Genomic DNA, 27,304 nt, shown 5'->3' with positions numbered 1-27,304 from the left:
AATGAGGAGCAAGACGTCCGTTGGCTTGAAAACTTAAAATGGTCTTATGTGCGTGTGTCGAAACGTGCCTTATTAATGATCCTCAATATTATACACATTTTCGGTGCTTGCAGTTTGCAATCCAAATGTGTAATCACGTTTTCTGTGACCTTAAAATATCAGCGTGTTTTTTTTCGCCCAGCCAGCCCTGTGTTTCATTCCATCATCTCTTGGCGCCCTGCCTATCGGACGCCATATTTGATTAATCGCAGTATATTTGTCTGTCACCATTTGTGTATGTATTCGGCTATGCTTTTTTTCGACGCGTCGTCAACTGAGCTGTGGGTTAATAGTGTAAATATTTTCGACAATTGCGACGCGGTTACGGATTTGCAAGTGCCGACGAACTAGCTGGCTGTTATAAGCAGCTTTTAATACAGGTATGTGCTCGTTTATTGGTATTTAGTTACGATGCATAAGGACATGGCCGGCATGGGAATTTTTCTGCGGAGTGTAGAGGGTGCTTTCAAGTGACGCATGCGATCGGTTGTGTATGTATCCATTGTGACGCCATGTTGGATTTTCACTTTGAGGTTATTGATTAGTTTTCTGCGAGACCAAGTCGGTAGCAATTAAAAGAATCAATTATTTATTGAAATTAATGAAGTGCAAGAAAAACATACCGAATTTAGTATATTTTGGTGGGCGATTGGTAGGTGGGGTAAACTGAAGATATCGATCGAGTTTAAGAGCAGGTAGTACTCTTCTGTTATTGAAAGGACTCTTTTTCGTCGGGTTGCAAATTTGTGACTTATTTCATTGATTTGTACAGTAAAGTATTTGTCTGTATGACCTGTATTGTTTTTACCTTGTTTGGATAAGAAAAAAATATATATTTTCCCTTCTTTTTTGTCCTTCTTCTTACATAACTAGTGTTTATCATATATACATAGGTAGATTTTAGTTCACATGTGCCTTTAAGGCTTCTACGATCTTGTTTCGGAATCATCCTTTAAAATTTCACGCTCACTACCATCCCCTCACATTTAGTGTTGTAAAACAAGGACATTTTCCTAAAGTTCTTTCCTTGTCTTTTTTCTGCATTTATACATAACACATTTATCGGTCATCGAAAGGTGCACGTGTATGCCACCCCCCGCACCACTCCACCTTCTCACCAGCACTTGCGGAAGCAACAACAACAACCGCTAGACCATTGCCATGTGTTCCCTGAAAATGCCTGGAAGTGGTCAGCGGCCAGGGCTCACATACACATACTCGCAAGCACACATGGGGCTGTGACGCTGAGTCGGAATCTGGATTACTTTGAGATCTGATCGCAAACTCGCAGCACCGTCATTACTCTTTTCCGCTGGCAAATAAAAGTGCAACTTGCAGATGGAATCAGTGTTGCGCTAAGACGCAATTCATTTCGGCAATCGTTTGTAGTCAGCATAAGTGCGGAAAATCAAAGTCTCAAAATGTTTTGATTGTGCTCTTCCTCGCATCGCGTGTTTGCTTGTGTGGGTGTGCGGCAAAAGGCGCTAAACCAACACCAACAATCGTGCACATACCGTTTCTGTGATACTGGGTCTGTTTGCAAAAAGTGCGTAAAAAATATTCACAAAAAAATGCTTATTTCATGCCGTATACATTAATTGCTGTCATGGGCAGCCTTTGAATTATGTTGCCTAGAGCACTACTGTTTAGTCCGTGTGTGTATCTACTGCCTTTTCGGGGCAGTGTGGTTCATTGAATTTGCAATTACAGACATTTAGATATTAATAACTATTACAAATTGAAAGCTAAAGGTATGCATTCGCAAAGTGTCACGCATTTGCAGTTTTATAGATGTGTAGTACTGGAAAAAGTGATCAGTACATTTTCCGGCCAGTGTTGCCAACACCGCATTAATTTCCAGGGCTGTCGAGCCCTGGGAAATCATCCTGATTTTTGAGGTTAAAGTTTTTCCAACGTGCAGTAATGATTTTTTTCGGCTTTTCCGCAGCATGACTTACGAACTGCCGCCAATCATATTAAAGGGCAAAGAACTGATCAAATACCGCCATCTGAAGCGCAAATATCCCGTGTCCAAGGCCTTCCTGCATCGCAACTGGTGGAATGTTAAGCGGTTCTTAATCTACGCCCTCAGTCCACGCTGCGTGATCCGAAATTATGCCTGGCGCCGGCGGCGCAGCCATCGCGTCCGGATTGTGCGACGTGTCCGCATCCTGCTCTTCGATCCGCGTCTCAAGCGGATGATCAAACGTCGCCTACGGAACGTGCGCCAGTGGTCCACGACCTTGGTGGGTCACTACAAAAAGATGGGCAGGATCGAGGAGTACGAGGAGACTGAGGTGTACAGTGTGGCCGAACCGCTGGGCGCCGAAGAGCTTTCGAAGCAGATGAAGCAGCAACTGGAGCTGCTAAAAACCGGGAAGCGGAGTCTGTCCCTCATAGAAGACAACAATCCCAGTGTGGATGCCCCGGCGAAAAAGGCCAAGGAGCAGATTGAGGTCATCCAGGAGACGCCGGATGAAGACGCCGCCGATCAGCTGGATTCACTAGTTGGCCCCTCCAAGGAGGCAGCCGAAAGAACGCCCACGAAGTCACCCGCACAAGCTGCTGCCTTGGAGGATGCCCCCACCCCTGCCACACCCAGCAAGGAGCAGAGCGGCCAGACCAGCACCTGCTCCAGCGCCGAGAAGCCGGACAAAGCGGAGAAGGCCGGCGGCAGCAAGTTCCTGGACATGCTCATCAGCAAGGTGCGCGTGAAGAACTTTGCCCGCGAGACCAACATTCCCTCGGAATCCTTTGCGGCTCCGGCCTTCGTCTTCGAGGACGAAGGCAGCGAGGACTTTGTGGGCTTTGACGAGAGTGTCCACCAGCCGGGCATGCTGCTCACGCCGCTGGTGCCCACCAACTGCCAGACCACGGAGGGGAACTCCGCCTTTGTCAGTGAAACGCTGGATGCGTATATGCGGGAGCATCACATCAACGACGACGAAAAGGACGACAAGGACAAGTTGCTCGAGCCGATGGGACACGATGGCCAGGTCACCTCGCACAGCATGGCGCCGCCGATGGACATGCCAGCGGTTCCGGAGGCACTGCAGCGCTTGCGAACGGTGGCCGAGAGGCGGCAGTACCTGCAGCGCTGCAAGAACCACAAGATGGGCATCATCAACAACGAGGCCAACATATACAGGGAGCTGCAGCGCAAGCAGCGGCAGCGAAAGGTGAAGATCGCGGCCATGCAGGGCCTCCAGGCGCCATCCTCTCAGATGCCCTTCACCCGCCAGGGCTGGCAGGCAGCCAGTTATGTGGCCACCGAGAACTCCAACTACTACTATCAGGTAAGTCTTCTTAAAAGGATTTTAACTTGGATTTTGCCTAATAATCTTTGGCTTACTTCAGGTAATCCAGGTGGATGGAGAGATGGTGCGCCTTCCAGGCGCCCGAGGCAATAATCTTAGGCGCGAGAAAAGCCCCTACTTGAGCCGGCTAACTTGCAAGGAAGAGAACGAACTGAAGTGCAGCAGCCAGTGCTTGGATGCGCGCATCAGCCGAGAGCTCAGGGTGATTCCCACACAAGTGGCTCCACCGAGGAACCCCAAAATCCTCAATCAGTTTCCGCTACCCGCCATTTTTCGCCCCTGCCCACTGTCCATGAAACCGTTCCAGCGACCACTGGACGATGACACGGCCGCATTGCTGCTCGCCGGCGGAAGCATGGCGGTGGTTAGCATGCCAAACGTGCAGCTGGACGTGATGCCCCAGCTGGGCCGTCCGCTCGACGAGATCGCGAAGCGGTATCTGCAGCACATCCTGCCCCATCACGACATAACGCGCGAGTGGGCCGAGTTCAGTGTGTCCACGCTGCAGACGCCGCTCGCCTGCATGCGGGATGCCGAGGAGCAGGCTTCGCAAACACCAGCCGGTCGCCGAAAGAGTTTCACCTTCGTCATTCCCTACCTCAACGATCGGAATCACATTCTGGTGCGGCGCGTGGTGGATCGATCGGAGCAATTGGACGAAAGCTTTAACGAGGTGCCCGAGAAACTGCAGGAGTTCACCTTCCGGGAAAAGCTCTTACTCTCACCTCAACCGGATGCCGATGTGCTCGCCTGCGCGGACATGATCAACGACATGATCAACACTGTGGCCATCAGCTGCAGCGAGAACAGTTTCATAAGCGAGGACCCGGATGCGTTGAACGTCAGTGCCTCACTGGGCAAGTCATCCGAACTGAGTCCCGCCAAGGAGGAGGCTGGAAAGGATGCGGTTAAGTCTGGTGGCAAGCAAAAGCGGCTGCCCAACAAGCAGAAGCGCCTGGCCAGCGAACTCAGGCGATTGAATGCCACCATCATAGACGCTGCTGCCAGAAATGCTGATGGTAAGTTTGTCTGCTCTATCTACCTGTATTGTATTAGTAATCCATGATTTATATACCTTTTAGCCAACAAACCCTGCGCCAAGGATCACTGTCAGTTGGGCTGCCTGTGCGCCAGCTTGGCAGGTACAGAGTTGCCGGTACGGGATCACTGCGGCAGGGCAGAGTGTGTCCTGGATTGCCGTTGCCTGGGTGCGGAGCAGGGTCGTGTTATGCGCGTGGAGGCTGCAGATGTAATATTACTTTTATGACTATCGCCATAGCTGCTGTCCTAACTACTTTGTCTAATTTCAGGGACGAGGAATATCGAACGAGGATGCGTTCAATTTGCGTCGCAAGGCCACTGCGCGGCTGGCCAAAATGGAGAAGGACTTCACATCTACGTTGGTGCTCACCGACAATGAGACACTGCTGATCAACGAGTCGCAGGGCGACAAAAAGCGACGCTGCACAAAGGCCCCCAAGCGGTACGAGGATTTCGATGACACCATGTTCGACGAAGAGGAAAAGGATGTGGTGTCACCTACCACGAAGAAACAGAAGAAGATTGCCGCCGCTGCTGCTGCTGCCGCTGCGGCTGCTGCGGCCGCTGCTGCTGCTGCAGCTGCCAGTGCCAAGATAGCTGCTCCTGCTCTAAGCGAACCCTGCTCGGTGAAGGACACGGATTTAGCCAAGTTAAAGCATTGCTTTGTGGGACTGCGTCGCTTGCCAGACATTGATAACTTGGCCACCTTCTGCATGACCCACCAGCTGTACAAGTGCTTCTGCGGCGGAGACTCGCCGGATGGAAAGCCCGTGGTGATCGAGAAGGAGCAGTGGAACGCACCTGTGACCCACTTCAATCCAGACCTAGCCACCAGGGCTCACTACAGCTTCGAGCGACCGCCAGAGGATGTGCCGACAAAGAAAAAGGTCAAGGAAAAGAAGTTTAAGGCCAAGCTGGAGCAGAAAATAATTGAAGAGGAGCAAACGCCAAAGATCCAAGAAGAGGAGCGTTCTCCACCCAAGACTGAACCCAAAGAAGAGCCGAAAGTATCTCCGACATTGTTCAATGATGAGTCCCCTCTCCAAAGGTCCATTGAGTTGGACACAATATTCAGCTACTTCCGTTCGCGACCTAATATCTGCCGGCGGGCCATTTCCGTGCCCAAGAACTCCTACCAGCGCCTAAACAAACGGCGGGCGGAACGAGTGCGTCACTACATGTCCCGCCAAGAGACTCCAGAAACGATGGAGCTGTTGAAGACTCGCATGCAGGGCTCCATTACCTACTACCGCAAGGAGCTCGATCGGCAGCGGAAGCGGGAGCAAAGCAAGACCGCAAAGATCGCCGCCAACGCCCCTGTCATCGAGGTGCGTGATGATTCCGATGGAAGCAGCGAGGTAGGCAGCCGGAAGCGGTGCGGAAAACCTGAAAAGGGGCCGACTTCAAGCAAGCGCATGAAGCTCCAGTCGGAAGCACCCATACCCACACCCGAAACCGCACCCGAATCCGAACCCGCACCCTCACCTCCAGAGGAGGAGAACAAGCTGGACATTCAGGTGCCCCGCATCGCCGCGTGCTACTCGCTGAACGCCGCCTCCGTGGATGTTTTGGGTTCTGGCATGGCAAACGCAGCCGCCGCAGCTGCGGCCGCATCTGGAGCGGCACACAGTTCCGCCGAGACGGACTCTCCCAACTTCCGGTCCTTCTACAACGAAGTGGTTAAGAACATGAACACCCTGGTCAGCAAAAAGATGCAGGACATTGATCTGGCCCTGCAGCGCGAGAGCAAGATCATTCCGGCCCCCAACGAGGAGATCCTGTGCATCATTAAGTGGACCAACTTCCTGGCCGCCTTTGAGTCTGGATTCGTGTTTATTTGGGACGTTCAAATGAAGACGCACAGCTTTCTGGCGGCCACTACGGCCAACCTGATGCCCTCGGTGTGCGGCGCCATCGGAGTGGTGAACACAAAGTTTGCCCCAGATCCGCAGGCATTGCCGCTGATGGCTCGCATGCTGATGAACTCGACGCGGAACGAGAACACCAACCGTCTGGCGGTGGTGATGCAGGGCAGGCAGAGCTTTTGGCTCGTCAAGGGATTCCTGCGCCACATGGAGGGCAATGCCTGCACGAAGCCCACACCGATGACCCATCCGCTGCTCACCAAGAAGATCAATGTGCTATGCTCGCTGCTGGTGAAGCAGCGCATCCGGGAGCACCAGAAGAAGCTGCAAAGCGGCGGAGGATCACCCTCTGATGTTTCCGACAATCTGACCGCCGATGTTCCCCCGCCACCTTCGCTGCTTTCTAAGCAGCGTTCTCGGGAGCACCAGAAAAAGCCGACTAAGAGCGAGGAAGCCTCTTCTCCGCCGGAGAGTTCGCCAGCCCTTGGAGCTGCAGTTGGTCGAGAGCCTAACTCTGCTACTCCCAAACCTGCTGCGGTTCATACTTCTACTTCTGGAGCGGCTGCTAGTCCTGGCGGTCCTGCCTGTGCTCTGTCACCCGGCATCAAAGCCAAGAGCAGCGTCTCCGGAATCCGTAGCAACATCGAGTTCCGAAAGGTTAGCCCCAGTGATGTGGATGAACTGCAAGTACCCGAGTTGCACCAATCCGACCACCGTTGGGTGGTGCTCGACATCTTCGATGACTTCTCGCACATCTTCGTGCCGGCCTTCGGGGACATGATCTCGCTGACCAGGATCCACAGCGTGATGAAGGTGGCCGAGGAGACGCATAAGGTGGTGAAGCTGCAGTTCTTTCCCAACGCGCCATACGACGCCTTCGTTGCGCCCTGGTCCAAGAAGAAGATCTTCTTTGGACCGCTGAGCCTGGACATGCAGCCGCCGGTGTTGGTGCTGCTGCAGAGCGTGGACCGCAAGATGATGCTGCGCGAGGTTTACCAGCGGGAGCACTCCATTCCCGTCCAGCGCAATCGCCGGAGCATGGCCCTCTGGGTGTTCCACATGAACGGACAGACGCACTTTGAGATCGACATGGAGTCGACGGCCAAGCTGGCGGCACAGCAGACGTCTGGACTCAATGTGGTGAAAATACCTTCCCAGTTATCTGTGGAATTGGAAACGAATGACGAGACGGTTCCACCAGTGGTGATTATCGACAGTGATGAGGAGGACGACGATGCGGAGGATCAGCTGGTCATCGATGAGCAGCAGGACCAGCAGCTTTTGACGGAGATCAAGCAGGAAGAGCTGACGCGTACAAACTTCACCATACAGACGATGCCCACCAGCAGCGGCACATTGCAGATCACAACCACGGATTCGGTAGCTCCACGTCCGCCCAAGGATGTGACCGCCTGCCAGCTGACTGGCGGCTTTATGCCCTACATTGCGAACGTGCCCGCCAAGAATGGAGAAGCGGCACCCACCACCCAATACCTGACTCCCCAAGTGCAGGTGACCACGTCGGTGTCGGTTCCCGAGGCTGCCTCCTTCGCCCAGTTCCTCCGTCCATCCGCCGCCAGCCAAGGTCAGTCGTCTCTTGATGGTGCACAACAAGATCAACGAGTCGCTGCAGGAGCTGCTGAGCAGCGGGAACACCGTGACTCCCGGCGGCATAACGATCACCAAGCTGGAAAGCAAGGACAAGAAACTGCCAGGTGAAAGCGTTCAGATTGGCAGCAAGCGCAGCGTCACCGGGATTGCCTAAACAAGTGTCCAAGGCGGTACCAGCACCGGGTACTGTTTTTTCGGTTGGCCAGCATGTCATTAGGCCATTGGCTAACACCAATCTCAAAGGCATTCAGCCCATACGATCCGTGGCAGCGGGAACGGGATCGGGAACGGGAACGGGAGCGAACGCTGTTGTTAAGTTGTATCCCCGACCAGCAGTAGTCGGTGCCAAGCGGCAATCCATGCCAGGGAATGCTAAGCCGGCTGTGACGACGACGTCCCGTCAATCCCTGCCAGCCAAAGTGGCAATTGCCAGTGATAAACCAACTCCGGCGAGCACCTCCAAGTTGCCAGTGCTGCCGGAGCCATCCGCACGCGTTTCGCTGCCCGTAAAACCTAAAACTGCCGCGGACCAGCTGCCCGCTCGGTCATCTCTGCCAGCAAAAGTGACTGCTGCTCGCCCGGAAACGGGGGCGTCCTCTGCTAACTCACCGACCAGTAAGCAGGGAAACGAAGAAGACTGCTGTTACGGAATCATGGGCGCCAAGGGATTGCCGCGCTTTCGCGTCAAAGTCCAGGGCTCCGTGTTTCTGGTCAAGGTGCCCGAAAATGGAGTGCTGCGCTTCAAGACCTTCGGCCAAGCCGCCAGCTTTCTCAATTGGTGAGTGCAGGCGGAAACCATTGTCCACACTTCATAGTTGCTAATTAAAGTTCTTCCACTCTACAGTCACGTAGCGAAGAATCCTCAACTCAAGGCACTCTTGCCGGCACAGTGGAAGTTCCTGCCCCTGGAGCCCAACAAACAGGTGTCCATGGCAAATAGCACCTCAAATGTGCCATCTAAAAATCAGCAGCCACCGGCTGCCATCGTAATCGAAGATTAAAGCGTTATTCCTTGAATATCCCCATCACATTAAGAATACGATTATTTTAGTTGTTTAAGGCAGCTCACATATACACTCCCGCTTTTTCGGATACATATTAAATATGTAAACTAGTGATAGTTGTTAGGCTATTATTATTTCATGTTCTTATTGAGTTTGATTATGGTTGCCTTTTTTTTTTTTTAATTAACATCAACGTATTAGCGGCGACCGCCACGAAGTCAATGCAAACATTTAATAAATTTAAATGTCTTAAATCTTTAGGATAAGAGAGAGATCTTATTCGATATTATACTATGTAATATAATTAATTCAAGCATGTAGCCATTGTTTGTTGGAAAGGCTGTTTAATTTTTGTATATTCTGCTGCTTAATTTCAAAAGTTAGACTGCATAATTTCTGAAGTTTGTATCTTAAGCTAAAAACCTTTTTAAATATACTTTAAAGATAAACAACAAAACTGTGTTTTAAAAAAACTTTATGTTCATGTTCGTCATTGAGTTTAAAAAATGGAGAAAGTAAATGGAAATAAGTTTTCGCAGTTGCAAGCTTTTGATTAGCAATTATTAAAAAATTAATAGTAACACCAAAATCTGAAATTCGGGTTTTGATAAATTGGCGCACTTATCAGCTGGTTCCCGTTCCGATTCCATTCATTTCGCCTGCGAACAGCTGTTTTTAGCACCAATGTGGACCAACGGAAACGGATCAAAAGAAAACTTGTTTTAAAACTAAAACCATTGTTTACTCAGCCGGTTGCATTTGCTTATTGTTGTTGGACATAATTGATATACATAAAAAGCTAGTCATATCGGAGCTTCGATCGTCAGCTGATAACGGCGAACGCCGCACGCAGAGCAACAACAATTGGCAAAACACTCGCCCAAGGTCAGCCATAGATATAGAACCACTAATACAGACGATCGGCAAAATATAAGTGCTACTAAATCGCTTGCCTAAACAATTTGCAGATATCGCTGGCAAAAGCTCAGCCATTCTAGTTCCCCTAGACTACAGACCGCAGATATTTAGTCACCGTGATCAGGGGAAGACCTCTGAGCTGCTGGACGAGAAGACTACTCAAGATGGGCTGTGACGAGAAGCAAGAGTCCACCGCAAATCGATGGCTCATTCAGGACATTCCGGCGCTGAAGCAGGACCACTGCCGCATGCGGGATCCGGCCAAAGTGGAGCGCATCATCAACGAATTCATCATGGGCGGTCCGGAGCGGATGCAGGTGGTCTCCGACTTCGACTACACCATCACCAAGCAGCGCACGGAGGACGGCGGAGCAGTGCCCTCCAGTTTCGGAATCTTCAATGCCTGCCAATCGCTGCCGAAGAACTTCAAGGAGGAGACGGACAAGCTGTACCACAAGTACCGGCCCATCGAGATCGATCCGCACATGCCCATCGCCGAGAAGGTGCAGTACATGATCGAGTGGTGGACCAAGTCGGGCGAGCTGACCAGCGGCTTCGCCTTCGACCAGTCGGAAATAGATCAGATAGCCAGCAAGTACAAGCATGCGCTACGTGACCGAACCCACGAGTTCTTCGCCGACCTGCAGCGTCTGGGCATTCCCACGCTGGTCTTCTCCGCCGGACTGGGCAACTCGGTGGTCTCGGTGTTGCGCCAGGCCAACGTGTTGCATCCGAACGTGAAAGTCGTGTCCAACTTCCTGCAGTTTAAGGATGGACTGCTGGATGGCTTTCAGCAGCCCATGATTCACACGTTCAACAAAAACGAAACCGTGCTGGATGGCAACGATTACTACGACCTGGTGCACACCAGGGACCACATCATCGTCATGGGCGACTCCATTGGGGATGCGGACATGGCCTCCGGGGTGCCAGCCTCGTCGCACATCATGAAGATCGGTTTCCTGTTCGATCACGTGGAGGCCAACATGGACAAGTATATGGACACATTCGACATCGTCCTCGTGGACGACCAGACCATGGATGTGCCGCGTACCCTGCTCGCCCTCATCGAGAAGCAGCACCAGCTAAACCTACAGGCCGCCAGGCAGAGCTCGCTCTAATTCTCGCCGGGAATGGCCAGTCTGAAATGTACTCGTAGCGGCTCCTGCTCTCTCATTAGCGGGAAAGCTGCTAACTGAAAAACAACAGAAGCTACTAATTAGGTGGTTTAGGCTAACTATTTCACTCATCATAACAAATGAATGTATATTTCATGTTTTCAAATCGTATTAAAGACAACGTTGTGCTTTGCAAAGAGACTAGTTATTGATGTGATTCTTTTGAAAAAGTATTTTTTTTACATCGATCGGAACTAAGAAGTTACAACAAATTAACTAAAGCATGCTCTTTTAAAAATTGTTTAACAATTCATTATACAACAAGAAATGAAGCCAACTTCGGCAAGCAGAAGATTGTGAACTCTTTTAGCTAATGCAAAAATACATAGTCTTTAAAACATTTAAATTTTGATTTATAAGCGTGTATGTAAAAAAAACATTGAAGTTATACTTTTTTTCAGTCAAATTATTATTTATTGATTAAATTTTGTAGGAATTTTCCTTATTGTTCAAATTTGTTTTGGCATATAAAACACAAAAACCTAGAAATAATTATAAAATCTAGTTGCATACAGTTGCCCGACTTTCATAAATACTAAAACCAGTTTGTCTTAAAACTTACCTATTTATAAAATAGGTAATACATATACTAATTGTACTTTAAATTAAATGTTAGCTTTGGATAATGTCCTATAATGTGACATTCTAAATAGTGTAACGTTTTGTTTACAATACAACAGTCGATTTCACCGCAAAAGAAATTCTGGAATTTTCGAATGGAGATTTATCGAAACTTAAATCGGGAATGCCCCTTCGACTAGGGATGGGCGAGGTGCCAGTCATTCCAGCTAGTGATGGCCCAGCTGTCGATAAGTTGCTATCGAAATATACAAGAGAAATATACAAATCATTTGCAAATTTGGGTTTTACGCATTTTAAATTCGAACGTGTCGGGAGGGAAAGCGTGCAAAGTTATAGATTTTTGATCGGGGAGCAAGTGTACCACAGCCACCGCGGAATCGCAGTATTCCGTCCGCGTCCGCAGCCAGTTGAAGAATGTGGAGGAGGGTTGACTGAGCGAGTGGTAGCAAAAGGCTGGTGGATTCAGACCGATCCGGGCCACTAAAAGTACCCCAAAAACGCTGCGTCATGTTCGGATTCGACGGGGAGTATCGCCGCAGGCCGGTGCAAAGTCTGGGCGGCGCGTCGCACACCTGCGACCGGGACACCGTGATCCGGAAGGCCGCCCAGGAGCGCCAGAAGCGCAACGAGTTGCGCCAGAAGGAGAACGGGGCAGTGGTGCTGCAGTCCTACGCCCGCTCCTTTATCCACCGCCAGCGGCGCAAGCGGGCGGAGCGGGAGGCCTTCGATGGCTACCTGATGGCCCACAAGGATCGCATGGCGGAGGACGAGAGCCTGACCTTCCTGTTGCGTCGCCTCAACTTCTTCTACAGCAGTCGGGAAGCCAGGGATGGCGAGCGATTGGTGAGCTTGCCATGGCTTACTCATTGCCACTCTCCCCCAATGATCCCCCCAATTCCACCCACAGATCGAGGTCTGCCAGCAGATCCTGCGCCAGCCGGCCCGCCTGCTGCAGCACTCCTCGCGCGACTCCATGTGGCTTCTGCGGCTCTGCAAGCTGCTGGACACTTGCCTGCTTCAGCTGAGCCAGTCGCACTCGGCCCAGGCCATTCCGCTGCGCATGCTGGAGACCTTCACCACCGTATCCTCCGTGCAGCGCTATGTGGAGGACGAGGCCCTGCTGTTCCGGTATCTGGAGCGCGTCTTTGGCTTCATGATTGCCCGTAACTACTTTCTGCGCTTGCGACGGCTGCTGGACGACAAGTGTCCGCCATTGGACGGCGAGACCTTGCACGCCCCCAGTCCGCTGGCCGAGGCGCTGCTCCAGCTGCTGCTGCGTCCGCTGGCGGTGGCCAAGAGGGCTTCTGCCGGCGGCCCGTTGTCGTCCATGTCGCTGGCCGTCTGTCACAACTTCATCCGGGACATTCTGGCCACGCCGCACACGGATGCGCTGCGGTACTTTCTGCTGCCCTGCTTTGCCCTGAACGCGGACTTTCCCTTCGACTTGCTCATGCGCTCGCTCTTCGGCGTGCTGGAATCGGTTGGGTTAGCGGTGGAGTCGGAGAGCACGTCCACTCGGCGCAGTTTCCTGTTCCACGGAGCGGAAACGGGCCAGAGGATTAAGCGCTTTGATTCGCTGTTCTCTTCGTTTCTGCTGAACTCCCTGCTGGTGCTGGATCGCAGGCAGTTGGGTGAGCTTTAAACGAAGTACTAACCCTATATTAGGCAGTAATTAATCCTCCTCCCCTTGCAGCCTCCCTGCAGCACAACTCTTTGCTGGTGGTCTATGTGCGCCTCATTGCCGAAATGATGCCCAATATTCTGCAGCTGCCCAAGTCCACGCTGCGCGGCCATGCCAATGCCCCCCATCGTCACAGGGACAGCGACGATGAGTCCGAGGACTCGGAAGAGGAAGAGGAGCTGCCCTCGGCCCGCACATTGGACTACGACATGGAACAGACTTGCCGAACCAGCAGCAACGAGCTGACTGTCAAGGAGCGCGACTGTCTGCTGGAGTCCATTGCCATTCTGAACGAAACGGAGCGCGTGAACTTCATTGTCCAGCAACTGGATCCGCACATCGAGAACACTCAGCTCATCTATGCGCTCTGCGAGATATGTCACAACCTGATGATCTACAACAAGCATGCGGTCTTCGAATACAAGTGAGATACACCATTGCATAAGTGGCCTTTTCGCTATCTAATCTGAGTCCCTTTTAGATTACTGTATACTTTGGCTTTTACGCCCAAGTTCATACGCGCTGTCTGGTTCAAGTTGGCCGCAGAGTCCACCCAAATGGGCTTCTCTGCCCCACTAACACTTATCTCCAAGGGTGTTGTGCGTGAGTATCGCATAAAACTTTATTATTAGTTGCCTTTTCAAAGACAAGATTTAACCCGCAGCCAAACAACAAGGAGTGGATCGCACTATTCCACTACTGGCCACCTTTTGCATGCTTTTCGGACGGCTACTGCCCACTCTTCATGATGTGGAGTTTGGGGAGAACAATCTGTTGTTGCAGGTCCAGACCACCATTAACCATGTGCGGCTAATGCCCTTCTCCATAGCGGAAATCGTACAAATGTCCAAGACACTGAAGGACATCAGCATGGGCCTGGTGGAGCTGGCCTTTCCAGAGACTCGCAGCAATTTGGCCAACTACCGCAGTGTGCTGGGCCACACGGAGGCCGACGACAAGAAGTTGCGCCACCAGAAGCAAATCTGGGCCAACCTGCTCAATGTGGTCGTCTTTGTGCTCAACCAGATTCACACACGCGACTTGCGTTTGGGATTCTGCCCAGAGGCACACTGGACTGTCACACGGTTGGATTTGCCGCTGGACAGGCCCACAGATCTACCGCTTACCCATAGCAGTCGGTTGCGCGGCATTCGACCCTTCCAGCCCATACGCGACTTTACGCGCGAGGATTTCGAGAACGGTCCGCCCATGTCCACCAAGCAGATTCGCTCCATAACCATTCTGCGCGAGATACCCTTTGTGGTGGCCTTCAACAAGCGGGTGAGCATTCTGCAGGGTTTGGTGGCGGCCAACAAGATGCGGGTGCAGGGCAATCTGCAAGCCTTCCTCCAGGGTCCCTCCGTCATGATCACTGTGAGGCGGTCGCATCTGTACGAGGATGCCTATGACAAGCTGCGTCCGGAAAATGGTAAGTGCTGTTTTTTCAAATATGTTTCACTATGTAATTAATTGACCTAAAATTGTAGAACCGGACCTGCGCTTCAAGTTCCGCATACAGTTTGTTTCCTCGCTGGGACTCGATGAGGCTGGCATCGATGGTGGTGGAGTTTTCCGCGAATTCCTTTCGGAACTGATCAAAACTTCCTTTGATCCAAATCGTGGCTTCTTTATGTAAGTTTTGATATATTTTTGAAGATAGCAGTCTAATTTTTGCCCTCGTATAACCAGGGTAACCACGGACAACAAGCTTTATCCCAATCCAAATGTGGCCGATCTCTTCGAAGACTATGAGAAGCACTACTACTTCATTGGTCGCATCCTGGGCAAGTCCATCTATGAGAACCTGCTGGTGGAGCTGCCACTGGCCGAGTTCTTCCTCACCAAGCTAGCTGGCAAATACTCGGACGTGGACATCCATCAGTTGGCCTCCTTGGATCCGGAGCTGTACCGCAATCTGCTGTACTTGAAGGACTACACGGGCGATGTTAGTGAACTGAACTTGGACTTCACCGTGGCCAGCAGTTCGCTGGGCCAGACGCAGATTGTCGAGCTGAAGCCGCAGGGCCAGAGCATTCCGGTGACCAACTCGAATCGCATTGAGTATCTCCAGCTGATAGCCGACTACAAGCTCAATGTGCAGATACGTCGTCACTGCAACGCCTTCCGCAAGGGTCTATCAAACGTCCTGCCCATCGAATGGCTGTACATGTTCAGCAACAAGGAGCTGCAAATACTCATTTCGGGTGCCGAGATACCCATCGACCTGGAGGATCTTAAGAAGCACTGTAAATACGGCGGTGAATTCACTCCCGAACACCCCTCGATTGTGGCGTTTTGGGAGGCTCTGGAAGGCTTCGATGATCTGCAGCGCAGGCAGCTGCTCAAGTTCGTCACCAGCTGCTCTAGGCCACCGTTGCTGGGCTTTAAGGTTGGTATCGAGCAGTCAGTTTAGTCTGTTTAGTGCTTTAATCAATTTGCTTTAATTTAACAGGACCTGGACCCGCCCTTCTTTATCCAAAACGCTGGGGACATGGAACGCCTGCCCACGGCCAGCACCTGCACCAATCTGCTGAAGCTTCCGCCCTTTAACAATGTGGAACAAATGCGTGAAAAGCTGCTCTATGCCATTCAGTCCGGCGCTGGCTTTGAACTCAGCTAATCTGTCAGGCCGCAGAAACCCCCTCGAAACATATCCAAAAGTCACAGCCCCCTGAAACGAATAATAAAATCCCCTTCAAGTTACCCACCTGGCAGAGAAAAAGGATCGCAGGACAGATGGTCACAGGCAGGCAAACTATTCCAGTTAATTTACAACCAATGTACATTTTGATTAACGTAATTGCTTAGTGTAAAGTATGAAGCTTATGAGGTCTGTTTATCCAAGTTTTTCTTTGTAGTTCGTTTGAGTTTGTTTTTCGTATAACAAAATATATAAATGTAAATCAAAGCGAGTTAAGAATATTACAATAAAGGGCAAGCGTTGTCAGTCCGCACGTTTGATGGAACTTCTTTATTGTGAAAGTGCCACCGATTGCGCGTCCAACTGCCAGGCCTGCTGAATAATTCGTTCGTAGACCAACTGCGGCGCGGAGAGGGCAAACAGAAAGTCAACGTGATTATAGCCGGGCACCTGGTACATCTGGGTGTTGCTGTTTCGCAGTTCGTTGACCAGGCGCTGCACATCCGCCCGACTGGACAGTGCGTCCCGGTTGCCGTGGAAGATCTGCAGCTCCAGGCGAACGTTGGCCAACTTGTACGAGGGGGGCGTGGACTGGCCATATCGCAGCGCATTCAGTCTCGGCGAGCGGTAGTCGTACTGCTGGAATTTGCCTGCGGACGAAACATAATACACATCAATGGTAATCTCAGTGACTCCACTTCCATACTCTACTGATGCACAGTGAAAAATTAGGGCAAATAGTCAAGAATTTGGAATACTATATATTTAAAAGTTTTTTACCTTTAAATTATTGGCTAAACCCAATAAAAATTGTCATAAAAACTAAACTATTGTTACAAGAATGTTAAACTACTGGGTACGAAAAATTTCTCAATAAGGTGAGTTTTAAATTAACACCACGAAAGTATCAAAACAAAACTCATGTGTATTAAAAATGGGTACAAAACTAAGAAGTAAAGGGGTTGAATTATTTATATTTATTATTAATTTAATACTTACAGTCTGTAGTTTACACAAGACTTAATATATTTAAATTACTAATTTTTTTTTTTTGTAATTTTAAATGCCTTTTCGAAGAACTAAACAAAAATTAAAAAACAGCAAAGTTATAATTTTTTTTCATTTATTTTTTCCGATTGTTCCTATGGGAGCTATATGCTATAGTCGTCCGATTTTGATGAAATTTAAACCGTAAATCGGAAATATTTTACCATTACTATATGTCGAAGAACTAAACAAAAAATTAAAAAACAGCAAAGTTATAATTTTTTTTCATTTATTTTTCCGATTGTTCCTATGGGAGCTATATGCTATAGTCGTCCGATCCGGCTCGTTCCGACTTATATACTACCTGCAATAGAAAGACAACTTTTGGGAAAGTTTCATGCAGATAGCTTTAAAACTGAGAGACTAGTTTGCATATAAACGGACGGACAGACGGACAGACGGACAGACGGACATGGCTAGATCGACTCTCCTAGTGATGCTGATCAAGAATATATATACTTTATAGGGTCGGAAACGTCTCCTTCACTGCGTTGCAAACTTCTGACTGAAATTATAATACCCTCTGCAAGGGTATAAAACATATTAAATCCAAGTAAATGGTTTTATGTTGAAACTTCAAATCTTCATGAAATTAATAAATTCTTTTCTGATTTCTCGCAGTGCATCTGTGCATATGTCTGCTGGCCGACTTACCGCTATTGATGAGCTGGCCGAAATGTTGCAGCTGGCCCCGCGAAATGCCCGCCGGCGTCGTCTCCAGGATGCGTGGCAAGATGTTCTGCAGGAAGGAGCAGAGGGAAGGCCATTTTGTTAGGCTTAAACTCTCGAAACGTTTAAATTTTATGAGCAGCGGCCGGAAACAGGACCCCTCTCTCTCCATCTCTTCCTCTCTCTCTCTCCCTCTCTCTCTCTCTCGCCTGACCACTCATGTATGTATGAGTGTGTGTGTGTGTTCAGGCTGCTATTTCCGTTTCATTGCGACACAAAGCATTTGCGGAAGTGCACACAGGCACACAAACACACAAACACTCACACACACGGCCACTCACACATGAGCGGGCACAGGAGCGAGGTCTCGGGTTAAAAGACCAAGAGGTCCTTGCTTTGATCCTGCGGCTGCGGGGAAGCTGAATTTATATTGTGAGTATTTGTTTTGAAATTAGCTGCTTATTCGCCTCAACCTCTGATTAAGGTAAGTGCAATGAGCTTTTCACTTTTACATTGAGATTGAGATTGATATTGATATTGATACTGCTATTGCCCCGAAGGCCACTGATTGAAATTGCCAACAGATTTGAAAAGCAGGCAAGACGTAGACAAAATAAAGTAGTTTCTAGAAAAAATATTGATGTAAGGATAAGCAGCTTCTGCCCCTCCAAACACATACATATATTCATGGGCCTTTTGATGTTTTCATATTAAGTGGAAAATGAGCTCAACTGTGTTTGCTTTTAATGCAAGATTTTTTTTTAATTTTTAAATTAATTACTTTTCTTGTTGCTGTAAGTTATTGCTCTAAAAACCTGTTTTTATAATCGTACGTTAGTTAAATTCTTTTTTTTTAATTCATGTTTAATAAGGGGAAAAAATAATTACAAATCAATTATTATCCCGAATTAATATGTTCTGTTGCTGATTTATAATCGTAAGTTATTTCTGACCTTTTAAATTTATGTTTATTAAGGAGAAAAAATAATTACAAATCAATATATAGATTTTGCTGGCTTATCATACGTAATTTAATTCTGTATTTTAAATTTATATTAAATAAGGAGAAAAATTAAGAACGAATCAATTAATTTCCCAAGTCATTACATTTCCCTAAAAAAATGCTTAAGGTTTTAAACCGTTTAATTGCTCAGTTTTAAAATTCCATTTAAATCCGAGCATCCTTGTTTAAACACAATATCTGCTTTAAAAAAAGTTCACTTTTTGCCGATGTGCTGATGCTTGTCATTTTTTTTGGGGGATGTCGCTACGACTCTTCGGTTATAGAATTTTATGTAAATCGCACCGACTTTAAATTGCCATGACAGGCTATTGAAATGTTGCATGCGTCCTGCGGCGACATATTTTTTTTTGTTTTGATGTTTATTTGATTTTCCGCCTGGCCGTTGCATTTCCCCATTTTTTTCTCAGCTTTGTTTCTTTTTGCAGCCAGCCAGCAACTTGTGGCAAATACTGGCAATTTTGTGCCGCCAGCTTGTTTGTGTTTCCCCGAGTTTTTCTTTTCTTTTCCTCTCGTTTCGTTTCCTTTTGCATTTATTTTTCTTACATCTCGTGTTATTTTTTTATTTTTTATTCCAGCTCGAATCTTATTCGACGCAGTGCAGTTTTCCAAGAGTGTTGAACTTTCTGGGGTTACCGGGGGTTACAGGGGTTACTTAATATGCACAAATATTTATTCGGACTTCTATCTGTGTGGTGTGGCATGTTCGGCAGTTGTCACAAGTATCGCCCCGCTCCATTTGCTCAAGCTCGGCGTCTTTTCACTGTATTTGCTTAACAATTTTTCGCTGCTGGTTCTGGTTTGTTGACTTTTTATGGAAGTTATGACTCTTTGTATAGATACGACTCTTGTGTCAAGTGGCAGTAGCTCCGAGAATTTGTTATTTACTCGCATCCGTTGGCATTGCGAGTTATGCATTTGAATTGGAAACAATAGTTTGTAAATTTGATTTTGCAACTATTTCTAGTTAAGGCATTTATAAATTGGATAAACTTTTCTTAAATAAATGCTAATTTAGAAGCTGAAAAGTCCTCATAAACTAACATTATTTAATTTAATTTAATTAAGTTTAATATATTCAACTTAATTAATTTGCAATATATTTTAAAGCTAAAAGTTACAATAAATTTTTTTGTTTGTGAGTTAATTTATTTAGTTCATTAATAAAGGTTCCTCCTTTTAATATCTCCGTTATAATGCTTGTCGCTTTTAATAAAATTTATTTTTGTTTGCGCACTCCAATTTAGAGTTAAACAATGCATTTCTCGGTCCATCTCTCACTTAACCCTTGGATTATTCAGCACTTGAAATGCTTATTTATGGCCGCATATGTGAAAAGATTTAAGTACTATATCCACGAGAACTTTTTAACCCTTTATTTCTGTGCTCTCTCGGCAACTATAAAAAGTCCAAACACAGTTCGGGCAGCACAGTGTCCAGGGCCGCAGCCAATTGGCCAAAGCCCCCCACTTTAATAACTTACAAGCAGCACTTGGCGCCAGGGCCTGACCCCCACATTTGCCGCCCCCGAAAAAACACCCAAACTAACTCACTTCAGATGCTAAGCCTTTTGAGCACGCGCCCCCGAAACACTCCGAACACACAGATAAGCCATAAAGTTTTTTTTCTTTCGTTACACGGACGCGATTTATTTGCCATATTTCACGGCAAAACAAAATTTAAATGTACCGTGTGCGCGGGAAACAAAAAGTGTTTAAGGCAGCGTGGCGTATACGTAATGTGTGTTATACTCTAGTTAGCCGCCAGCTGGAGCGGCATTCTGTGAGTGGGGTGGGGGAAAAGTTTAAAGCACCTTTTGGTTGCACATTACTGCAGGAATTTTGCCTTCGTCAAAGTCTGCTTGGGCAATGCCCTAAATATTTGTTTTTTGAATTTTATGAAGATAACTCTTAGCACAGATAAATTACAACACTTTAATTAATTTAAAGTTAAAGTCAGATCAGATTCAGATCTTGCAAGAATTTGTTTATATATTTAAAAAAAAATTAATAATTAAAATAAATGTTCATTAAGAGGTTTCCGATCTTAATTTATTCCAGAAAATGGACAAGTTGAATGCTGCCACCAATTAACCCTTTTTGTCCGGTATTTCGCCTCCATCGAAATCGCCCCCACTGTATCCACATCCACAATAGTTTTGGCCTGACTTTCAACCAGGAAGCTTTGCCCGGCAGGAGAAGCTCGTTTACGCATTTAAATTCAAATAACTTTTATTACCGAAACTAAGGCCTCCACCCCTTTACCCACCTCGTGTGTTTGTCTGTTTCTGTGTGTTTTTGTGAGGTAGGAGGGTTGGGGGTTCGGGGGAGTAAAACGCTGGGCTCACTCCGCAGAGTGCAATAAAAACTTTTGCATACAAGAAGAAAAAAGTTTTCGGGGGCGCTTTGTTGGCTAAATTATGGCCCGCATATATAATCGTACTCACACGATCCAATGGATAGTCGCTGAAGCCCACGTAGAGGGAGGTGAAGAGGGTGCAGAGGGCGTAGGTGGGCGTGGAGGCGGTGCAGAAGAACTGCCCGCCCACCTGGGTCAACGCCGTCGCCGGTAGCAGTTCGTGGAGGCCAAGTTTATTGAGCAGCAGCTGCACGGAGGAAATGCCATCAGTTCCAAATGGTTCCGATGGTCATACAAGTTTTACTTTATCTTTGGGCAAGGTTATTCACAATTAAAATAAATAAAACTATTTTAAAATCAAACATATACTGTTCACTCGATCGCTATTGAGTTAATTCAAATAAAATACTAAAATGTTTTAGTTTAGTTTTAGTTTGTTTATCGCAATATTATCATTAAAGTTAAGTTGTCAACAAAATCGAATTATACACTAAAACTTATTTGAGTCATAAATAAATTTTCGGTTATTAGTAGAACCATTACAAATTGAACATTTTTTTTATTAGTTTTGTTTTGATTTTGAGGGGAAATGGGTTTAACTATTCAAATTTAAAATCTGCATTTAACTTTATTAAATAATTTATAAAATACGTTTAAAGTCTTAAATTAAAACATTAATTCGTTGCTGTAATTAGACTTAAAACAATTATTCAGACATTTTTTGTAAATAAAGTTGAAATTAAGTTAAATGTTTTGCCAGCAATTTTTTGCTCAATTTAAGCATATCAGAACATGAGAAATACAATTATTTTCGCTTTAAAATAAAAACTTTCGGTGTTTTTTTAAATCAAAGTGTGTTTCATTTTAATTTTTATTTTTCAGTATGAAAAAATTTAGATTTAAAATGAAAAAATATTTAAAATTGGATAAACAATGTTACATTCAAACATTTTAATGTTAAATTTTACTTTGCCTTTTTTTTCTGGATGTATACAAGTTTTAAGAATTACTCTGCTTATTTAATTGGCACTCAACCACCAAAAAAGCTTTAATTTGTAAATTTGCTATTTTTCTTTACCGTGTAGTTTTTGGATTAAAAGCTTGCTGTTAACGCAAAAGAAACAAATTATAATCTTTTCAAGTAAAGTTTTGCTGCCAGTGACAACAGCTTATCACTTGTTCAGCACTCAGGGCACTTGACAATCGCATCAAGTATACGCACCGTGACCGCTGAGCTGTCACTGGCCAGCAAGCGCAGTGGCGGACTGCTGAGGTGCTTGAGAAAGGCCACCGGCGCCATCAGAGCCGCATTGGCGAACCGTGCATTGTACTCGGGCCGCTGTGAGAGGAGCACCAGGAGCACCGTGGTCCCCTGCGAGTGGCCGACGTAGTGCAGCTGGCGGCGGTGCGTCCTCGCCAGCACGTAATCCACGATGGCGGGCAGGTCGTAGATGCCAATCTCGTGCCAACTGAACTGCCAGAAGCGGGCGTCACTTGTCGCGAGGCTCCGATGCCCGCGGGAATGGGTTGTGCCCCGGGCATTTCCCAGCCAGACGTCGAAGCAGCGGGCGTGCAGCTCCAAGGCCAAGGACCTGCCCCTTCCGCCGGCCACGAAATCCCCGGCGGATCCGAGCAGGCCGTGCATGAGCAGAAAGGGCCGCAATTGCTGCTGCGGCTGAATGCACTGGGCACTCCTCGGCGCGGGAATGCGGTGGACACTTAATCTATAACCATCGGCGGTCTCCAAGCGATGCACTTGGCACTCGAGCTGCTGTCGCTGGACCGCCTGGCAAACGGAATCGATCAGCGCGGACGACGAGCTTTGACCCCCCACCAAGTCAATCGAACCGATCACCACTACGAGTGCACACAACACCAAGCCGACACTACACATAATGTTCGTTGGATAGGAGTGCGGCCTTTAAGACATGATTGTTGCCACGTGACGTGCGAATGGATACTGCGGCCATCGGTGCATTCGCTTTCGGTTTTTGTTTTTGCGTATACGCAATGTGGGCCGAGAATGGGGCTTGGCCCGCCGGGGGAGGCACTCTGAATGGGAGCTATAAATAAACACATTTTCAACTTTTGTTGACTGACAATTGATGACAACCACATAGGTGGCCTAGAAACGTTAAAATATGCAGTAACTCTTATCTCTAGAATGTTTTAGTACTTGCATTGGTTTCAAATATGTTGCATTAGCTAAAAATGTTAATTAGTGTATGCTAGATATATAATTTCAGTTGTATAACTGATTATGATTTAACAAAAAAATACATTATAAAACAAAGTTCAACTTATAATAGTAATGCACAATATTTTACCATTTTATACCATTTACCATTTTATTTTATTGAAATGTACAATTTCTCTATTGGAAATTGGTTTAAAATATGTTATTAATTACATCATCATGTTTTTAGTTTTTGTTTCATATTTTTGTATTAATATTTCAGGGCTTATGTTATTATGTTAAATAGAGTCTGTTCTTCTCTTGAAATTAGAGCTATAAATCATTAAGATTTTCCTATTACTTGATCTAATTACTTGAAAACTATACTAGAAACAATTTTGTTATTTATCACCAGTCTGAATACTTGATCGAATTACCCACTCTGGACCTGGACCCTTATGTTCTAATTAGTTGGATTAATTTACTCCCAGCTTTACGCCGATTTGGCTGTATATTGTTGCTATGACAGCGGTGAACTGAAGAGCGACAAACCGCAATCTGCTGCACAATGCATACGGAGACGAAATCAAATATGTACCAACGTATCACTACATATCATGTATAATGAGTGTGTGACTGACTGACTGAATGACTGACTGAATGACTGAATGACAGTGGACAGCACATGTTGGGCAGCCTATGTGATTTACAAACTGAATGGCTTGAACGTGTTGAAAATGCAATCGTGCTAATTAAAACGACCGCGGCACAGAGCGTGTGAAATTATTACAACAGCATAGATGCGATGTCGCCGAATAATGGAACGGATCGGAGAACTGTGGTCTGCTCTGGCCAGCAATTATAGAGAAGGCAATAATAGAGTTTAGGAAAATGCAAACATTTAATGGGTGCCTTGTAAACTTTTCAATCTGCAGCTTCTTGATAAAAACTCTTACCTCATTGAATCGAAACTTGACCCAAAACCGGAAAACTTTTAGAGCCCTGTTCAAACGGATCTCATCACATATTAAGCGTTTTAAGAACTAAATTTGTGTGCCAGTCTTATGGAAATTCATTTTACTCAAATAAGAAAGGAAATTGCTGGCAAATGAAAATGGAATGTAGAAAGAGAAAACCCGGGGCGGGGCGAAAACATGCCAAAAGCCAGCATCGAGTTAAGTAAATATGATTCAAGGACACTTGCCTGGCTGTGGAATCCCTTTGGCCACTTACTTTTGTGCACAGATTCCCTGCCCACTTCGTTGGGAGCCATTTGAAAAAGCGATTTTAATACTTTCTCGCACAAAAGCTACTTAAAGTTTGCCCTGGCTTGGCGCTTAATTCGTTTTTTGGTTTTTTTTTTTTTTGCGTTGTTTTTGTCAACAGCTAACAAAACAAGCAAGAAAAAAAGGAAATAAAAGTTTTTTGTAAATTGAGTTAAGTTAATTTTTTCTTTGTTTTTACCAAGTTCTTGGCTATTCCATTTTTTGTTTTTTTTTCTGGATTTTTTTTGGCAGCGGGAAGTTTGCGCTTTGGTTGGCCTAATAAATGTGCGTGCAAAGAAAGGGCCAAAATGGGCGAGAGTGAGACGGGTGTGTGAGTGAGTGAGAGAGAGGGATAGTGGCACAGACAGTTGTTGCGACAGCCAAAGGATAAAGGATAATGACAGCCATTAGTATTAAGTGCGCGTTGGCTACTTTGGCTCCTCCCCCCAATGTAGCAGGTTGATTTTTTTCGCAGCTCCAGCTCCAGCTCCAGCTCCTTTCTTTCTTTCTATCCCCTGCTCATTAAAGTTGTTAAGTACTTGGCGTAAGTGTGGCTTTTCGAGGGGCCCGTGAGCTGTGAGAACTTCCCCAAGGACTTTGGGCGGGGGGCTTCTGAATGGGCCCCGCTATTAAAGTTAATTTAAATGCCCTTTTAGCGCTTTAACTTAATTCGCTGGCCCAAAATCCAAAACGCCAGCGAAACAAAGGGCAGTGTGCTAAAGAATAGCCAAAGCAAAACAGTATTTCATCTCTTAATTTTGAGACACTCAATCACTCACCTATTTTGACATGCAAAAAAAAACCGCATTTTTGACTTTGTATTTTCCAGAAATAAAGAAACCACATCTCGAGCTCCACTTTCATTTCATTGCTGCAATACAAAAGCCTTTCAAAACAATTCAAAACAATGAGTGACACAAGGTAAGCTAGACGAAGGACCGGGTGGAAATGGGGGAATGAATGGGGCATTCACTTGTCAAATATGTTTGCCTGTACATATTTTGGTGTTTATTGTTAAGCACAGACCTTGTCATACTCTACATTTAATTTTTATTCAATTATTAATTTTTTATTAATATGTGAGAAAATTATCTTGTAGGAGTTAATGAAAATTGCTCGTTTAAAGGTTCTTAGAATATATTCAAGTATTATGGATTTAAATATCAGAAATACAATATATATATATTCTCTCATCTAAACTGATAAATAATGGAATTGTAAAAAAAATAACTGACCATTGAATATACAATTTTATAGTTTATATTTAAAATTAAATATTAAATCGCTGTACTGAATCAAACAATGCATATTAAATTGCATGATTTAATATTAAAATATTTTAAATGATTTGAAAAATATAAAAATAGTTCTTTTTTTGAAAAAAAACCTATTTATTTAAGATAAAATTGGTTTATTTTAATGAAACGCTCACATATTAATTACTATTTCCAAAATAGTCAAATGAAACATTTAAAAATTGAGTAAAAAGTAAAAAAATATTTTTAATCAATTTTAAAAATTATTAAATTATTAAGAAGCGTATCTTGCCTTCGTTATGCATAGTTGTTGTAACTATTCTTACATTTATGTCCGCCCAGCTTTTGTTGGCTCTTTTATGGTATGCACGCCACATTTGCGTTCAATGAGCATGAGATAATGTCATCATCAACGTCGTCTTCATCATTCATCGCCAGACTGTTCTGGTCAGGTGAAATGCGAGATGCAGGGCGAGTTTTATGTTTTATGTCTGTTGTCTGGCATTCGGTCTTCGAGAAAATGCCTCTTATTATTTAATGAGGACTGCATTTTTAATTAATTCCACATTTACCCAAATGGATGGCATAAGCAACTGAGGTATTTGAGGCAAGCTAACGTATTGAATGAGATAAACACAGAGTATTAAAAGGGTTAATGTCAGGTACAAACATTGATCGATTAGTTGTAATATTGATAAGGCTTCAAATATTTTAAATTTTCTACTTCAATTTTTTCAAGGATTGCTATACACGAAACATTTGTAAAAAAATTCAAAACTTAGTTTATTTTTCATTTTTAAGGTTTATTTGTAGTTTGTAAACAAATAAGTAGTTGAGGTTCCATCGAAAGTATTAGTAATAAATATAGGGCACCATTGACTATATCAATCCAATAAAGAAAAAGTCTATACAAGAAGTCAATTTTAGAATAAATTCCTGGTATCTGGCATTTGGTCTTTAAATCTTCGCAAATTAATACTCTTTTCTTATTTGGGACGACAAAAATAATTTACTTAATGTTTAAATACACAATGGTTAAATACATTATAGAAATTATTAATTTAATTTATAATTCCTTAACATTTTAATCTATGCTTTGTCGATTTAATTGATTTAACAGCAGCTCAACATTTTCCATCACGATTTATTAAAATGAGTGCCTCCACTGTTGTGTTATCCTTGGTGCGCGGGCTTAATAAAATAATATTCAATAAAGCGTTCGCATTTCAATTTACAATTTCTATGGCCGCCTGCGGAATAATTGCATCTCGCCCGCAGTGAAAACTTTGCCAATTCAATGGCGGAATACGCTCTTTTGCGTATTTTGTTTCATGCAATTAAATTTATATTTACAGCAATGTTTCCGCACACACCAGCCGGGATAATCAGACCAGATATATGGTGCGTTTCCTCCCCTTTTTTATATGTTTGACATTTGCATATTCAGTTTGATTTTTTATTTATTTGTTGCTGATGAATGGTTTTTTTATGATTTACGTGTACATTTTTTGTGAATCGTACATATGAAATATACAAGATTTTCACTTTGATTTGATTTTGCAACGTATAAACATTTATTTTTCATTTATTGCCGCTGTCAAACATTTACAAAGGGACTTCAATTGAGGGATAAAG

General features: G+C 45.6%; 4 protein-coding genes across 4 annotated transcripts; 3 read left to right on the top strand and 1 right to left on the bottom strand.

Moving 5' to 3' along the window:
* The first annotated feature begins 257 nt into the window (after positions 1 to 257).
* LOC128254283 (uncharacterized) lies at positions 258 to 9,014 on the top strand. The gene is given in 8 exon segments (XM_052983225.1): positions 258 to 419; positions 1,988 to 3,335; positions 3,397 to 4,375; positions 4,439 to 4,605; positions 4,667 to 7,810; positions 7,812 to 8,014; positions 8,016 to 8,651; positions 8,718 to 9,014. Coding segments are annotated over 7 exon segments (6,633 nt in total). The 5' UTR covers positions 258 to 419; position 1,988; the 3' UTR covers positions 8,875 to 9,014.
* Positions 9,015 to 9,553: 539 nt separating this feature from the next.
* On the top strand, positions 9,554 to 11,114 carry LOC128253749 (7-methylguanosine phosphate-specific 5'-nucleotidase). Its single transcript, XM_052982401.1, has 2 exons — positions 9,554 to 9,762; positions 9,846 to 11,114. Exon 2 carries the CDS (start codon positions 9,960 to 9,962, stop codon positions 10,914 to 10,916), a length of 957 nt encoding a protein of 318 aa, XP_052838361.1. The 5' UTR covers positions 9,554 to 9,762; positions 9,846 to 9,959; the 3' UTR covers positions 10,917 to 11,114.
* A 662-nt stretch (positions 11,115 to 11,776) lies between these two features.
* On the top strand, positions 11,777 to 16,206 carry LOC128253748 (ubiquitin-protein ligase E3C). Its single transcript, XM_052982400.1, has 8 exons — positions 11,777 to 12,398; positions 12,463 to 13,186; positions 13,249 to 13,660; positions 13,718 to 13,839; positions 13,901 to 14,665; positions 14,724 to 14,868; positions 14,926 to 15,625; positions 15,689 to 16,206. The coding sequence occupies exons 1-8, from the start codon at positions 12,063 to 12,065 to the stop codon at positions 15,854 to 15,856; spliced, it is 3,372 nt and encodes a 1,123-aa protein (XP_052838360.1). The 5' UTR covers positions 11,777 to 12,062; the 3' UTR covers positions 15,857 to 16,206.
* A 1-nt stretch (position 16,207) lies between these two features.
* On the bottom strand, positions 16,208 to 23,653 carry LOC128254033 (lipase 3). Its single transcript, XM_052982803.1, has 5 exons — positions 23,586 to 23,653; positions 22,195 to 23,035; positions 21,061 to 21,219; positions 17,579 to 17,663; positions 16,208 to 16,527 (listed from the first exon to the last, which is right to left on the bottom strand). The coding sequence occupies exons 2-5, from the start codon at positions 22,864 to 22,866 to the stop codon at positions 16,208 to 16,210; spliced, it is 1,236 nt and encodes a 411-aa protein (XP_052838763.1). The 5' UTR covers positions 22,867 to 23,035; positions 23,586 to 23,653.
* Positions 23,654 to 27,304: the final 3,651 nt, after the last annotated feature.

This window comes from Drosophila gunungcola (genome assembly GCF_025200985.1).
Source record: "Drosophila gunungcola strain Sukarami chromosome 2R unlocalized genomic scaffold, Dgunungcola_SK_2 000004F, whole genome shotgun sequence".
In the NCBI taxonomy this organism is placed as follows: Eukaryota; Metazoa; Arthropoda; class Insecta; order Diptera; family Drosophilidae; genus Drosophila; species Drosophila gunungcola.
The sequence above is the reverse complement of the archived record's forward strand: the minus strand, read 5'-3'. Positions and strand labels throughout refer to the sequence as shown.